Genomic DNA, 15,565 nt, shown 5'->3' on the forward strand with positions numbered 1-15,565 from the left:
TGGGTTTGCTCAGTTTGGGTTTTTGTTAGTGGCTGTGGAATGAGCCTTTACGTGGGCACGGTTGCGCCACGTGGAGCGCACATATCCGCAAATGGGAAAGGTGGCTCCTGGGCTTTGCACACCGCTATGGTGGCAATTTTCCTCCATTCAAATATTTGCACCATAGTATAAGGTCACTACTCTTGTGTGTTTCTGCCATCTGTTGTACGTTTAAACAGTTTTTTATTATTATTATTATTTTTAACCCCCCCCCCATCTCGCTATCTTCACTACAGCTTGCCTCCTTTCCAGTGACAAGGGGGCTCCTTTTGTTGGTGTACTTTCTCCAAGATTGCTCTGCCCTCTGTAGTATCTGTTTTATCTGTTGCTCTCTCTGCTTTGTCTGGTTGAGTTCAAATAAATCAAGGGCTCCTTCCTTGAGTGTGGCCGTGTGATCTCTTTGAGGTGGCTGCTCATGCAGCACCTTCAGATGTTGATAGGAACAGTTGCTCTTCAGACTCTACACACAAGCCAAGCTTAAACTCAGAAGGCGATAGTTTGTTGTCCACGTGCAGAACAGGCAACTTCAACAGCGTCACATTCAGACCCTGACATCATGAAAAAGTACAAAGAGCGATGGTGTTTTTACGTCTGCTATTCAAGTTATTCCTTTTGTGAGATAGGGATGTAAGGACCATACCAAGAGTGCATTTGCCATTATCCGTGTCATCTTTTCTCTTTCTGAATAACCAAAAATAAAACCATTGTGCTCGTTTCATAATATTTAAGAAAGAAAACGATGGGGGTGGGATCACCCCTCCACCCCCCCCCCCCGCCAAAAAAAACAAGTTTGAAAGTGTTAAAGCAACACACAGTGAAAGCCAAATACAATTGACTTCCGTTAGTTCAACCCTGACGGGACCGATGAAATTTATTTAATTATGCGGTGGGTCTAATTGAGCAATTGTAGAAAAACGCCATTTGGCATTTGGCAGTATATTTCTAATTCTAACACACCCCCAATTCAAATGTGCACCTGCTTTATCAAAGGCGTATGTATCGGGGAGGGGGGGGCAAAGTAGGTCATGCCCCCCCCCCCCACTTTTGAAACTTCAGAATATATGCGCCTAGAGTGACAACCAAGATCACTCGGGTCTACAGAAAGCGCCTTGAAGCACTGATAATAGGGTCTGGCCTCTCCACCAGCTGCATGTGGAGTCTCGGCCACATTGGTTCTTCAACACACTCATCACTGGTATTTATATAGCACACACAGTATATAGCACACAGGTAACAGTTCGTAAATTTCCTCACCTCTGCAAGTCTGAAGTCTTTCAAGTCTTGATCTAGACAATGACTCGAGCTACTTGGTCTGTCAATGGTGCAATTGAACCTCATTAGTGCAGTTGAGGTTCTCAGAACTTTCAAGACTGCTTTCACTTATTTGGTCGTGAAAGGTGTTCTTGCGGTGAAACTGAAGCAGCACGAAGCGTTCGCTTATTGCTGCCGAGGATTTTCACCACATTAACGTTGTGACCGCTAGTGCTCGTGGTTTTCGAGTGAGATGTCTTTATATGCGCCTGGACGTGCATGACACCATGCTTGTCATAGGCATATCTGCCGGTTTGGGGGGAGGTGTGCCTCTCCCCCCAAAGTCAGAATTGAAAAGTAAAAGTAGGCCATTGATCCACCCCCCTAGGCGCAGACACTTGTGAAAGTGAGCACTGTCGGCTGCACACTGCACAAATACAACAAAACAACAGCTGATGCCAAGTTTTCTCTCAGAATTGGGCTCACATGGGCCCGATTTATTTATTACGTATCCCCTTGCTTCAGGCCTCACCTCCACGTGCTGTAGCAGATAACGCGTTACTCTGTACTTTGCGGTGCGAGATGCCTGCGGGACATGCCTTGCAAGCCTACATTGCTGAGAAAGCAAAGCTATCGCTAGGCTGTCCAAAACAAGTTTAATCTACCATCACTTGCATCGTCTCATGTTTGTTGGGGCCGTCTGACCTAACCATCTTTGAAAACACAAAATCAAATTTGCTTTAATAATTTACCACATTTTTATTAGTGTTGCCATTTTAGCGATTTTGACGCTATATTTTGAGACTTTTTTGTCTGTTTATGGCAAAGTTTGCTATTTAGCAATCAGTGACTTTTTAGTGACTTGAATGAACAGTTGGCGATATTTTAACGACTTATAAGTTAGAAAGATTGCTTGGAAAATGGCCTTCAAGAACGCACTTTGATATTTGAAAGCCACATGCAAGTGGCCGAAACTCGCTGTACGATGCATAGGCTCTGTGCAGTCTTGGGTATTTATGTATGTATATGGGATCTAACCCAAGGAGTGTTAACCAGTGCAAAACTTCCACTGCAATGCCGGAAAAAAAATTAATCATGGGGTTTTACATGCCAAAACCACGTTCTGATTATGAGGCATGCCGTAGTGTCCGGGGACTCTGGAAATTTGGACCACCTTTGTTTCTTTAACATGCACCTAAATCTAAGCACACAAGTGTTTTCACCCCCATCAAAATGCAGTTGCCGTAGCTGGCATTTGATCCTGCGACATTGTGCTTAGCAGCCGAACACCATTGCCACTAAGCAACCACGATGAGTCCCGTGAAACTGAGAACAAAGCTCGTATGTATTACCAATCTGGTTTCAGCATTGCGTCAAAAACCTTGTTGCTGTTTTACTTCTGATAACTATAATTTGCAATACTTTGTTCAGCAGGTGGAGAACAGTAACCCGATTTGAACAGTCGGTTGCTGTGAAATATTTGGTTAAATTTGATATTCGAAAATACCGAACAGTTCATTTTCGAATACGAATAAAATATTACACACCAACTATCCACATTCGGAACTTCGATATTCACCTATCCTATAGTAAATACATTACTAAAGTTAAAGGCCTCCATACTCTGTTGGCAAATTCACTGTTTTCCTTCAGCTGCATGAACGTTGGACCAACATGATACGTCTAGGTAAATTATTTAGTTCACGCTACCTTATATTAGAGTGTTTAAAAACACCTACATTCTTGAAACTCACTTCAGAGTTATAGCGAGAGATTTAGTGACTAAAATGTTGGTAACACTATAAAATAATGGTTCATAATGCACGATTGAAAACCAGATCTGTCGTTGAGAAAGATAATCACTGACACATTTTTCAGCCTTGCTTATTGCAATGGCAATCAGGTAATCGGCAAAGGAGGCAAACTTTACAGTATACGTGCCACCTGGGCCCACTCTGTGTATGCATTCTCCACCCAGCCGTGAATGTGAACTTTCGTATAACCTCCAAATAATATTTTCCAACAAATCAACATGTCATTAACTCATTAACTAAAAGAATGTGTCATCATTTATTGGTCTGTGGCCGCTAAAGTGGCTTCTACCTAACCTCCTTCCCACCCAGAAGGAGACAGGTGGGAGGGAGGTTAGGTAGATGCCACTGACCTAACCTCCACTCCCCTTGGAAGGAGCCCTCCGTATCGGGCTTTGTGGTAAAGCATACGAGAAAGGAACATGTACTGCAGAGAAGTCAAAGGGTAAATGATATGTAGGGTTGTAAGGCTGCCGTTGCTGGCGTGGGGCGTCAATGTGGACAGAGACAGAGAGAGAGATGACTTGCCTTCCCCCACTTGAAAAATAGTTGGTACGCCACTGCGCTTTATTGTTTGGGAGCCCTGAAATGGCCACATGACCAGAGCATGGGTGATCATTGACAGGCCTGCCAGGTTCTGCAACTCATCAAATTGGCTAGTTTTAGAGGCTCCTGGCAACCGAAAATCATGGTTGGCGACTTGGCTACATTCTAGCTACTCTTGGCAGTGGTAATTAGTAGAAAACTAACGCAGAAATGACATTAAAGCTCTTAAAATAAGTAGAAATCTAACGTGCACATGATTTTTTAGCAAGAAAAATGGGCAGGGGTCCAACATGTGTTGCTCAACGACCGCCAGTTTTGTAAAGTTTTCTTAGCTTTCAAAGCTAAGAAACCACACGGTTTCTTAGCTTCGCCGCAATAGATCTATGTTATGTGGTAGAGCATCCGACCAACGCGAAGGAGGTTTTGGTATCGTGTCCGATTGTACCACGCAGACAATTTTCGGCTAAATTTTCGTAAGGAAAAAAAAGGCTGGGCTGGAGTTATGTAAACACCGTAATCACATATTGTGAGCTACGGTTATTGCTTGAAAATCTTCCTAGTACAGACCAAAAATAGATGTTTTCGATGAAAGCTAGATGACGTGTGTTCAACGCATTCACTGTCCCCCAAGCTCTGCCGAGACAGACGGTGCCACTAAAGGTGTCGCTATGGGCACCCTGCAATAAAGTTTGCGTGTACATGTCGCGCCACCTAGCAGCGGCAGTGAGCACCCACGGGTAGGCCCTCATCGTCATTTCACCATTGGCCGTGGTGCGCTCAGGCCCACCTGAAAGCCTGCTTTTCCAATTTTCCAATGGATTCACCGCGGCCTCTTGGCAGTTCCTTCGTGAGAAGTGTGAACAAAAAGAACAAGCACAGATACTGCTGCATTAAGGATTGTCACAACCACGAAGGGGATGTCGGCATCAAATTGTGCGGCTTCCCTTCAAAACCGAGGGAAGCAACCTGGCGGCTGAAGTGGATCATCGCGGTTTGTGTCGGTCTTGCAAATTTCTGTTAAACAAACTAAGACGTAAATGCAAAAACAAGAAAGAAAATAGGAAAGAACCAGCAGCGGCATCCGTAAAAACACACAATAAAGCATCAACTGTATAAAAATGCGTGAATTGATTCTCGCTGTTGTAAATCAGCTTTGATAGTTGTTTAGCTCGCCTTGCTCCAAAACAAACGTGTAGTGGTTGTTACGTGTCAAATCTAGCTTCGTAAGCGCTTTGTGCTGGAGCTTTATACGCACTGTGCTTTTTGCTGTGCCAAGATCAAGACACGAATGCTGGAACCGAGCTCGTTCGTGCCAATGTTTTCTCGCGCTTAGAACAGCAGAACTAAGGTTGGAGTAAACTGCAGCACACGTCGAGTATTAGAAAATTAGCATTTCTCTCGCACACGCAAGTGCATATTTGTTCAGTCTTCACATTGTTTAGTCTCAGCTGATTGCTCTCTATGATAAAAAAGAATTGTGGGGTTTTACGCACCAAAACCACTTTCTGATTATGAGGCACGCCGTAGTGGAGGGCTCCGGAAATTTTGACCAACTGGGGTTCTTTAACGTGCACCTAAGTACAAATACATGGGTGTTTTCGCATTTCGCCCCCATCGAAATGAGGCCGCTGTGGCTGGGATTTGATCCCGCAACCTTGTGCTCAGCAGCCCAACACCATAGCTGCTCTCTATGATGCTTCAGCGGTACTGCCCTCTCACATTCGAGCCCGAACGACAATACCAGAATATGCTCAAGGCACTTTGTCAATGGAGAAAAAAGCACTTACCTGCCAATTCACCAGAACCTCTACAATTGTGAGGTGTAATGCATGCTTCAAGTAATGAAGCGACAAATTACAGTTCAAAGACGTCCACGGCCGTATTTGCTCACTTAAGTGGCATAAAATAATGATTTGTTAACTCACTTTGAGTTCGACGTCGTAAGCATGCTTGCTTTATTGTGAGGAATACTTTGCAAACTGCGGTGGTTGCTTAGTGGCTATGGCGTTGGGCTGCTAAGCACGAGGTCGCAGGATTAAATCCCGGCCATGGTGGCCTAATTTCCATGGGGTCGAAATACCAAAACACCCGTGCAAATAGATTTAGGTCCACGTTAAAGAACCCCAGGTGGTCCAAATTATTCCGGAGTCTCCCACCACGGCGTGCCTCCTAATCAGAACGTGGTTTTGGCACCTAAAACACCATAATTTAATTTAAGAACCTCGCTGTGATGTTCGTGCTGTTTACTTCTTTGACACGATATGCATGGTTGTAATCGTAAATTTGACGTCTTTTCTCAAGTGTCGGTAGTCCAAAATGGGCCTCGATGTTTTCGATTGCCTTAAAACCACAATTTAGAACGTCCGACAGGTTTCAAACGAGCGCCGCAAAAGCATGCCTCCGTAGCAGTGGCTGCCTAGGTGTTTCGCGCAACTTACATGGTGGCGCTGACGGCTGAGCCAATCTAGACCTTAAGCCGATCGCTGCACTGCCTGACCATTGCAGGGAGCCCATTTGGGGTCGCCATAGGGGTCAGGCATGTGCATACTGACTCGTTAAGTTAGACAGACACTGCCACTAAAGGGATCCTATTGGGGTCACCATAGGGGTCAGGCATGTGCGTATTGACTGGTTAAGTTGGAATTATCTGGCAAAGGCCAATTGCAGGATCGAAATAACGGAAGTATAGGCCCATAGAAAGGCATGGGTGCTGGTCGAGACCTTCGGTCGGGATTGAATTAACTGAAAAATCGAATTAGCCAGACTCAAATTAATGGGTCTATTGTAATTGCATTAAGTATGGGCTGCTGTAAACATTTAAAATAAATCTGCATTCAGCTCTGTGTGGAAAGAGAGCAGCTTACAATTGTGCCAGCAGTAGAAAGTAGAACCACGGGGGTAGAACACTGCCCTCACTTCGCTGCCAAGTTGATTGAGAGGAAAATGTGCCAAACACAGGCCAAACGCTTCAAGGGCTCTAGTGTCCCTACAGTCCACAACGATTTTTGTTTTGATTAAAAATACATAGAAAAAAATACACAGTAAAATACAAGGAACTGTAATACAAGGAACAGTGCAGTTATAGTGACTAACATTTCATATCTGGTGTGCAACTTTGACCACAAAATATTTCACAGTGAAGCTTCCTTTGATTAACTGATTGATTGAAGGGGCACCACAAGGCCACAATCTCGTTGTAAAGAGCCCACCTCAGGTGCAGGTCACGGGTTCGATTTCCAGTGCTGACGTGAACCTACTGTTTCGCCGAAATGGGCACAAGTGTCCCCCAACTTAGCGCTCCCCTTCTTCCAACGACATTGTGCAAGATATATATTTTCAGGTGTGGACACAGTGCAAAAATGCTGTTGTGAGCGCCTATAGATAATGTCCCTTTGCGCTACCTTTAAACATATTGACAACTGCAGTATCACCTAGTGATAAAGATGTGCGTCTGCCGTATTTCCGTGCGTATAACCCGCACCAAAAATTCAAAATATGTAATAGTAAAGCTGGGGTGCGAGGTATATGCGAATATCACTTTGAGGTGTGGCTTCACGGCACAACTGCGCACTCTGCCATGAAGCCACACCTCAAAGCATTTTTTTTTATGGTCGCCTCTTTACGGATTGCCGATTTGCTGGGGTGTAATTTTGCGTTTAGTAGTCTGCGAATAGTGCGCGCGGCGCCGGCATACTCATATGTCACCCATCCTCACGGCTGTCCCTCGGTCCGCGCGAACCCCTTCGCAACACGGCGGAGAGCCAAACTATCGTTGGTATTTTCGGCTCGGTAGCGTTTGTTCCGTCGCCGTCGCCCATGCATGTGCTGCTCCATCCGCGGCATCATCCTCTGTCGTGTGAATACTAGCTGTGAAGTGATCCGATTCACGTGACATGTCACATGACTGATTCGTCAGCTATCACGTACATCGTGTGAATCCAGCTTTATCAGCATTGCTGAAGAGGTGAGAACAGAGTCGCAGGCCGAAGATATAATGCGGACGAGTCGTGCATCCGCGAATGGAAACTGTTATTGCAAAGGTTTGAGCATTGTTGTATGCAGTTAGTCCTGCGTATTATATGCGAGGATTTTTTTTTTTTTCAGGCTGCTGTAATTGGGGGCGCTGGTTATATACGGAAGAATATGGTGGTTTCTCACGAGTGCTTCTCCGAGAGATGCGAGCTACACGCAGTCAGCTTAGCTTCAAAACGATGAACAAGGCAAGTGGACACCGGCATGAGCACTGTGCACACATGCGCTGGTGTTTCCACTGAGCAGCCATGAGCAAGTTGTTAAAAACAACATCAGAACGGCACACATTTTCTATGGAAAAGCACTTCCCACTCCCTCTCAAGTGACAGACCTATGATCAGAGAGTCATCTCGTGGCATTGTTTTGAACCAGGAACATAATCAGCCCCTTCTGCAAGGAGTGCTCTCCACACACCTGAAGAGCTGTCCTACTTCTCAGCAGTGATACATTTGGAAAAGGAGCCTGTGCCTTAAGATGTCATTGCAACAGTCGTGAGCGCAAATGTGACATTTGATGAGGGAGGTGGCCTGGGCTACTTCAATTGTGGCAATTTTCTGTAGCAATCGCGGGGCACATACTAGTACAGTAGTACATAATAGGTGGAAATAACCTCAAGTTTGATGAGAACGCCCCCTTTTTTCAAGCATTGATGTGCTGAACACCTGGCCAGTAGCATGATTGTACCCATCCAAAAGTAACATCTGGGCTATGAGAGACATCACAGTTGTGATCCCTAGCAAGCACTTAAATCTAAGTACACAAATGTTTTTACATTACAATACTGTCGCAACATTGACAGGAATTGCCAAGAATCAAATCTGCGACCTCACACTCAGGAGCACACTAACTAAAAAGCCATGCCACTGAGTCACAGCAGAGGGGTCTGAGGCTCCCTTTATTCTTCACTTTCTGCTCTACAAGTCTCATGATGATGCCACACTAAAGATGTACAATGAGTCAAACAACGTAACTGACCCTCTAAGATTACTTCAAATTAGCATAAACTCACTCTGCAACCATAGCAAACAGCTTCTCAACAGTAGTCAGTAGGTTGCCAAGTTCCTCACACTTCACAGGCTCAAGGGCAAGTACCGGACATATGGTATTCCAGTGACGTATAAGACAGAGCACAAGTACAGGGCATTGTTCCAAAATGGTAGATGCATCAGCTCTAGACAGGTTGCTTTGAAGTAAACCCTGAAATAAATAAAAAGATTTTAGCTGTGACAACTCCTATGCGTAATGTTTTTGCTTCTGCATCTAAAATTAAAGATGTAAAATTGCATTAGGTAAAGTTTACTGTCATGACTGTCGGTGAAGAATGTAAACGTGCCTCTAATAGAAAAAGCAGGAGATCAAACTGCAATATCACCTGATCTGCAATTAAGCATTAATTACATGTTGAGCCACTGCAAACTTACAATTCTTTAAAAAAAGTACACCCTGTACTCAGTGAATTTTTATCAGAAACACAATGCATGCAATAGATTTCACATCTCATTAAAAGTGGTTTCAAGTGTCCACATATGTGGCAATGGCAACGCCTGAATTGCCAAGGTTTCGTAGTTAACTGATTATTAAGTAAAGTCTAGAACCAAACCTATTTTGTGGTGGCTATTAGCTCCATTATTAAGCGGCAAATATCAGGAATATCAGGCCAAGGGAGTTTGTAGCAGCTCTCGGAGCAGGAAATTTGGCATATTGGAGCAGGTTCGGAGCAGGAATTCTTCAGGTAAGGCTCAACATGAGTGAATTACAGACAAATCAAGAAAAGAGATTTTTTATTTGACTTCGCAGAACACTATTAGATTACGACGGATCAGTTCGGTGGAAGCCCACAAGGTGGCGGAAAGTTCACTAAAGGAAAAAAAATGTCATATGCCCGACAAAGGACACCCATTTGCATTCCTCGAAAACCACTATTAAGTTACAAGCAAGGCGTACCAACTAAATGTGGCCAAGAAAAAAATAACCAAGGGATTCACACGAACAGTGCCCCTTGTATGTTGATAGGCTTTTTACTGGATAAGGATATTGGATAATGTAAATCCTAGGTTGCTTTAAATCCAGTCATCACTCATGTTTCAACATCCTTCACAACATTCTCGTTTACATCTCGTCGATTAGGTAAGCTTATTCTTCTTCTTTCTCATGGGGTTTTACGTGCCAAAACCACTTTCTGATTATGAGGCACATCGTAGTGGAGGACTCCGGAAATTTCGACCACCTGGGGTTCTTTAACATGCACCTAAATCTAAGTACGCAAGTGTTTTTGCATTTCGCCTCCATCGAAATGCAGCCGCCGTGGAGGTAGGTAAGTTTATAAAGTCAGCTAATTAGATGTATTCGTGCACAATGAACAAGAAATGCTGACTGTGACAACCATGAACACCCTCAACATACAGTGAACGCCATTCGCGTGATGCCCTCAGTTATAATTTTTAATTCTTGGTGGCATTCAATTGGCATAGCAAAGTACCAAAGAATAAATGCGAAGTTACTTGGTTAGTTATTGCATGTTTGCCAGTATTCCACATAACTTGGAGAGAAAAAATAAAGAAAACCTCTGACATTTATGAAGAGAATCAAGGGGAAAAAATGTGTTCAGTGGCTTTGTAATCAGCGTCACCGACCAATATTTTGCACAAGCTCAATTATTAGGACTGTGCCATAAAGTCAATGTAAAACAGCGACTGATATTTTGAATGCTAAACAATGGTTTGTTAAAATTTTTGGACTTGATCTGCGCGAGTCGTGTCACGAACATCATTGCCGTGAAACCAATTTCTGTCATTTGCATATTCTCTGACCCTTTACGACCGCCATTCTGCCGCTATGGTAGACTAAAACCGAAACTCTACATCCTTGGTCCACATTTTGCAGCCGCAAAAGTGTGATCTTGTATAGTGTAGTTGTGCACAATACACCCTGAGTGCAAATCTGAGTGATGGTCAAGAGGTTTCAAGTGCACATGCCATTAATCGACGCAGATTTTCCAATAGGGTGTACAAGCGAGCCTTAAAATGTATATAGACAGACAGTACGATTTATTCATTCAGCTGAGAGTGCTGCTTTCTTTCCAGACTGCCCCATAAAAAGAGCGCCAGTTCAAATCAACTTTAGCTGGTCCGTATATTACGCAAACTCGTACGATTTATATAAAGGACTTGTAATGCATTGTAGAGCACAAAGGATTTTCGTTTTTCTGCGGCAAAGTTACAATGCACCACCAAAAACACGCTCACTCCAAAGGCGCCGACTCTGAAACGGATCGCTTTAGCTTGACTTCTTGGGCTAAATGATAGTGGGCACATGGCTGTGTGATTCCCACTGAACATGAACATCCCACAAAATTTTGCGACTTTATTCGAAGTTAGTGTTTTGGCACAAGTTGGTGCAGTTTGCTGGCTTGTTCGGTGGGTTGGCGTAAGATGATGCAATTGGCGCAGCACTTCCATCCTTGAAATATACAAAAATAATGCAAAACTACCTTGCTTTTTAGTTAAGACGAATAAAGATAAACATACTAATTTGACACCTGCAAAAAAATAAAGCTTGGCTGCTTTGAGTCTGCTGCTGCATCAATTGTCACTGACAGCAATGCAAGTTGGAAGGAGGACAATGGCAATGAAGTATGTAGGAATTACGCTCAACTATAAATACCTTTGCTCACTGCTCTAGCATTAAAATTGAATGCCAATCTCTTCAGGTTTAAAAATGTCCACAGTAAAGCCTTGTGAAAACCACTGCTCAACTGAACAGAAAAATCATGGTCATATTCCTTGCTGGACGGCTTCCAGTTTACAAACAATCTAGTGCAAAGAAATCTATCGCAAGCCATTACCTTGAACAAGTGCAGAGTCAACATAGGCATGTCCTGCTGACTGCAAAAAATATGTAGCTGACAAAAAAAAGAAAAAAAAGAGAGAAGGCAAGAAAGTAATCAGGCATGTATATAAAAGCAAGAAAGCTAGACACACAGACACACAGTTATGTGTATAAAGGATACAAATTGCAATCTTGGTCCCTGTAGCACTGTATCACCACTTATACAGGGTAAGTATTTGAGGACACAGCTTTGTTTTGCCATAGACACTAACATTCTAGTTTTATTTATCCAGGCACTTAAGTTTGTCTTCTCCAACCCTTTTGTCACCCATCTATACATTTTTGTTCTTTCTTTTTTCAGGGTAGCCTTGAGCAGGCAGTCGTGCGGAAACTTTACGTGTACTCACAGGCTTCTTTCACACTCGGAAAAATACTTTTATGTAGCATATATTGAGCAATAGAAAGCTGTATCAGGAGTTTTTCATGTTGCTCTACAATTTTCTCATTGACACTTTTGATCTAATTATAATAATTGCGAAATTAATTAATAAATACAAATTATGTAATTAGGCAGAATGCAAAAAATAATCTGAGTACCTCCAAGCGACGGCAAACAATGTTACCTTTGTTCGGTCCAGCTATGTGGAATTTGCATATTTTCAAAGGTTGGCTAAAGTTACATGAAACACCCTGTATATATGATAATTGGAGCAGTCTGGAGCCCACAAATTTTCATTTAGAGCATTAATATGATTAAGCAGCCTAACAGTCATCAAAACCTTGCATTTTTCAGCATTAAAGAAGTGGTGAAAAGCGGCTGAAAGGCATTTTTCATACTGTTATTGTACTAAGTGCTGGTGAAGCGACTGGAGGTGCACTCCAACAGAAGACGTGAAGAAGTTAGGGTTAGTGAACACCGCAGTGCTTTGACGTAATAGTTCTGCGGAAACTCGCAAGGTGGAGAGAATGAATAAAATGTTGATAAAGTGGTAAATTTATAAATGATAAAAAAGTTTATAAATTCGACTTCGCCTGCCATCTGCTAGCTGCCTGGTTAGCTCAGATGGTAGAGCGGCTGCCCCGGAAAGGCAGCCGCTCTACCGGGTTCAAGTCCCGGACCAGGACGATTTTTTTTTCTCTAACTGCGAAGCTTTTCTTTCGAGGGACCCATAAGGGTTTCCTTTGTAGCACTTAGCTAGGTTTGAGTGGATGCCTCATTTTCCCTTTATTAACCACAGTGATTTATTCAAATACATTTCTAGGTAATGTAAGAGCACCAACTAGCTTAAACTCTGCATGTGACTGACTTTGCTTTGCCACTCACAAGAAGCACCGAAACATCTGGAGTTCATGTTGAGTGATTGGGTGACACCCCCTCAATAACCTAAAAGTAGTGACATTCCCCTTCTCCTGGCCTATCCTTCTCCAAGTATCATCGCCCCACATGCCTTCCCTCGTCGCTCGCAATTTGCTCTTTTTATTGGAGCGATCTCGTTGCAAAGCACCCTGATTGCCACTATATCAAGATTCACAATGACCACGAATGCCACGATCGCAGGGCTGCGTGCTGCAATCAATAACTGTCAAGGCGCTAGAGCTAGCAAAAAGAAAATTCACGAAAACAAAAGGAAGGGCCAGCAGCACCTGGACAGCTAGCGCACTTGTTTCCGCAGAAGTGACGCCAGCACCACAATGTGATTACGCTCCACCAACAGGCAGGCGCAGATAAGCTCCGGACCTCCTTGCCTACCTTCACTCCCCGGCTCAGGAGGCAAGATAAAAGAGTGTCGCTACATTCACTTTTATTATAGTTCCTACATTTATCTAGGGGATCCAATTGGTTACAGCTTTATGCACCCACAGGCAGCAAATGCCACTATTACACGGCCTCCAAAACCAACCACGCAATGCCCTGCACTGTGCCAGGATCATTTGCTGATACATGATGCAGCTACCCTACCCACCCTACCGGAGCCAAAGCTGCCAAAGCTGCCAAAGCTGCTCTGGCACAGAGTGGCACATTTTTGGTCATTTATGCCCTTTTGGTACAATTTGGCGCAGCAATTTACATGAGTATCAAAATGCCGCAAATGGCACAGAATTACCACACCTGAAATTTTAACTTGATTAATCAAATTTTTTTAATCTGTTAATTAATCAATGAATTGGATTTGTGGAGTATGTGAGCTAAAAAATAAAAACGGATTATTTTTGTGCACAAACTTTAAAGAATAAACAAACCGAGCTATTTGAATGGACAGTTCCTTTTAAAGGGGCCCTGCAACGCTTTTTTCCGGTGACCATGTTTGCTTAGATCTACTCTCAGCATGTCATATAACAAAACGCAAAAGTAATTATGAAAGTTGATCCACACAAACCTAAGTTATTGGTAAGAGAAAATTCAAAGTACAAGCAAAATGAGAGTTACCCTCCACTCGAATTTTCGCAGCTTTAAGTAGGTGCCGCATTTCACTCCCCCATAACATCATACGGTGACATTAATCGCGGCAGGGCATTAGAGGAAGTTGGCATGCCATGGTTGCCAAACCTGCTCACAGTGTTAATGACATTCTAATGGCCTCCACTATTGGAGAGCGCTGCGCTGTTGTGCGCAGCAGTTGGTCCGATCTTGGAGGCCATGGCATCACTTTTACGCTTACAACAACTTCTGCGAGGCAGCCGTTGGCGTGCCAAAGTGCTCCACATGTTCATGCATCATTCTTACGGTTGCAACACCTCGCCCGTGGCTGTGCACTGTTTAAATTTGGCTGTAAAACGTAATGCCCTAGCTTTTTTCGCAGTGCTCGTAATATTGCGCGAATAATGTAAATTGCACATTAAATTTTTAGCCAATGATCATAGCATCACTTTTTGGCGTCACATTCTGTCAGCAAAGTAAACGAATACAGCGCATCGAGGTGATGACATTGGTGCTGCTCAACAAGCTTTCCCTGGCGTGTCACAGGGCCCCTTTGATAACACATCAGCGACCCTTTGCTTAAGTAGACAGATATCGAGCACATAAATCTCATGCAGACATAATCATAAGTCTAGCTGTAGTGAAAGTATTCATTCACATGATCACTTTCCCACCAGCTTGAAATGGGTGGCTTTTTGTACTGACTTCTGAGAGACATGCACACAGGTACCATTGTAGTTCAGTCTGGCTCTCTTGCTGTTAAACAAGCGAAGGGGACATTAGAACCAATGCTTGCCTATTTTTGGTCATGTGACCACAACTGATTAATTGCAATAAAAATGTTAGCCCAAATTAAAGCAGTAATTGATTAATGAGATGGTTAATTGATCAATCACCCAGCTTAGTGAGAACCTAGGTGCTGCTGCAAATGGTGAAAGTAACCATCTATCTCCAATTCCTGATCTGAGCTAATTGATGTGCGACAGCTGCTTGTTACTAAAAAACACACACTGTTAAAAACTGTTCATGTTTCAAATTTCTCTGTGGAATGTTCATGGGCTTGGGCTTTTACAGTGATTCATTTTGTCATTTACGAGAACCTCTCTACAAAATACTGAAGTGAGATAACAAGCCTCATAATAAGCAAGGTAGGAATATGGCTCATGTACATATAAATTCAGTTTCAGTAAAGCTTTACAATATTAGGAACAGAAGGCATAGCTAATTACTAGGAACAAAGTGAGCAGTATTGACACCTTTTCATACAAAGCAAAAATGTTCAGCTTACCAGGTTATTGTTTATCACTGTTATAAAAAGCTTAACAGATTCACTTGTCGGGCAATCATCTGTTCTGTTCACCAGTAGGCAGTACGGAGGGAGGTGACAATAAATCCTGCACATATTTTTTTAATCAACTGTCAGCTGTGTAACAGCATACTAACAGCAAGGAAGTAAAAGACACATATTTGATTAGTTGGTCACACACATTTGCAAAACCCAAGTGTAACTAAAGGCAGCAAAAACAGGAGCACACACAAGGTGATAGCTGCCAAATGAAATCTACTGTGAAATTGAACATTTTCATTCTTACAATCTTAAGGCAAAATGAAACAGTGGACCCCCATCAACATGTTCCCA

General features: G+C 43.1%; 1 protein-coding gene and 1 long non-coding RNA gene across 6 annotated transcripts in view; one reads left to right on the plus strand and one right to left on the minus strand.

Moving 5' to 3' along the window:
* The window catches only part of LOC142560717 (uncharacterized), a 108,780-nt gene that overhangs the window by 78,409 nt on the left and 14,806 nt on the right, over window positions 1-15,565 (plus strand). The gene's annotated exons all lie outside the window — the stretch shown is intronic.
* LOC142560705 (uncharacterized) overlaps window positions 1-15,565 on the minus strand; it is a 91,543-nt gene that overhangs the window by 16,379 nt on the left and 59,599 nt on the right. For all 4 annotated transcript variants that reach the window (XR_012823415.1, XR_012823414.1, XR_012823416.1 and 1 more), the window contains 3 exons: window positions 15,215-15,320; window positions 11,524-11,580; window positions 8,689-8,876 (listed from right to left, as the gene is read on the minus strand). Coding sequence is in view for 1 of the 4 variants with exons in the window: in XM_075672994.1 (XP_075529109.1) it covers window positions 8,689-8,876; window positions 11,524-11,580; window positions 15,215-15,320 (351 nt within the window). In the remaining 3 variants the exon portion in view is untranslated. The remainder of the gene's footprint in view (window positions 1-8,688; window positions 8,877-11,523; window positions 11,581-15,214; window positions 15,321-15,565) is intronic.

This window comes from Dermacentor variabilis, chromosome 1 (assembly GCF_050947875.1).
Source record: "Dermacentor variabilis isolate Ectoservices chromosome 1, ASM5094787v1, whole genome shotgun sequence".
Taxonomy (NCBI): Eukaryota; Metazoa; Arthropoda; class Arachnida; order Ixodida; family Ixodidae; genus Dermacentor; species Dermacentor variabilis.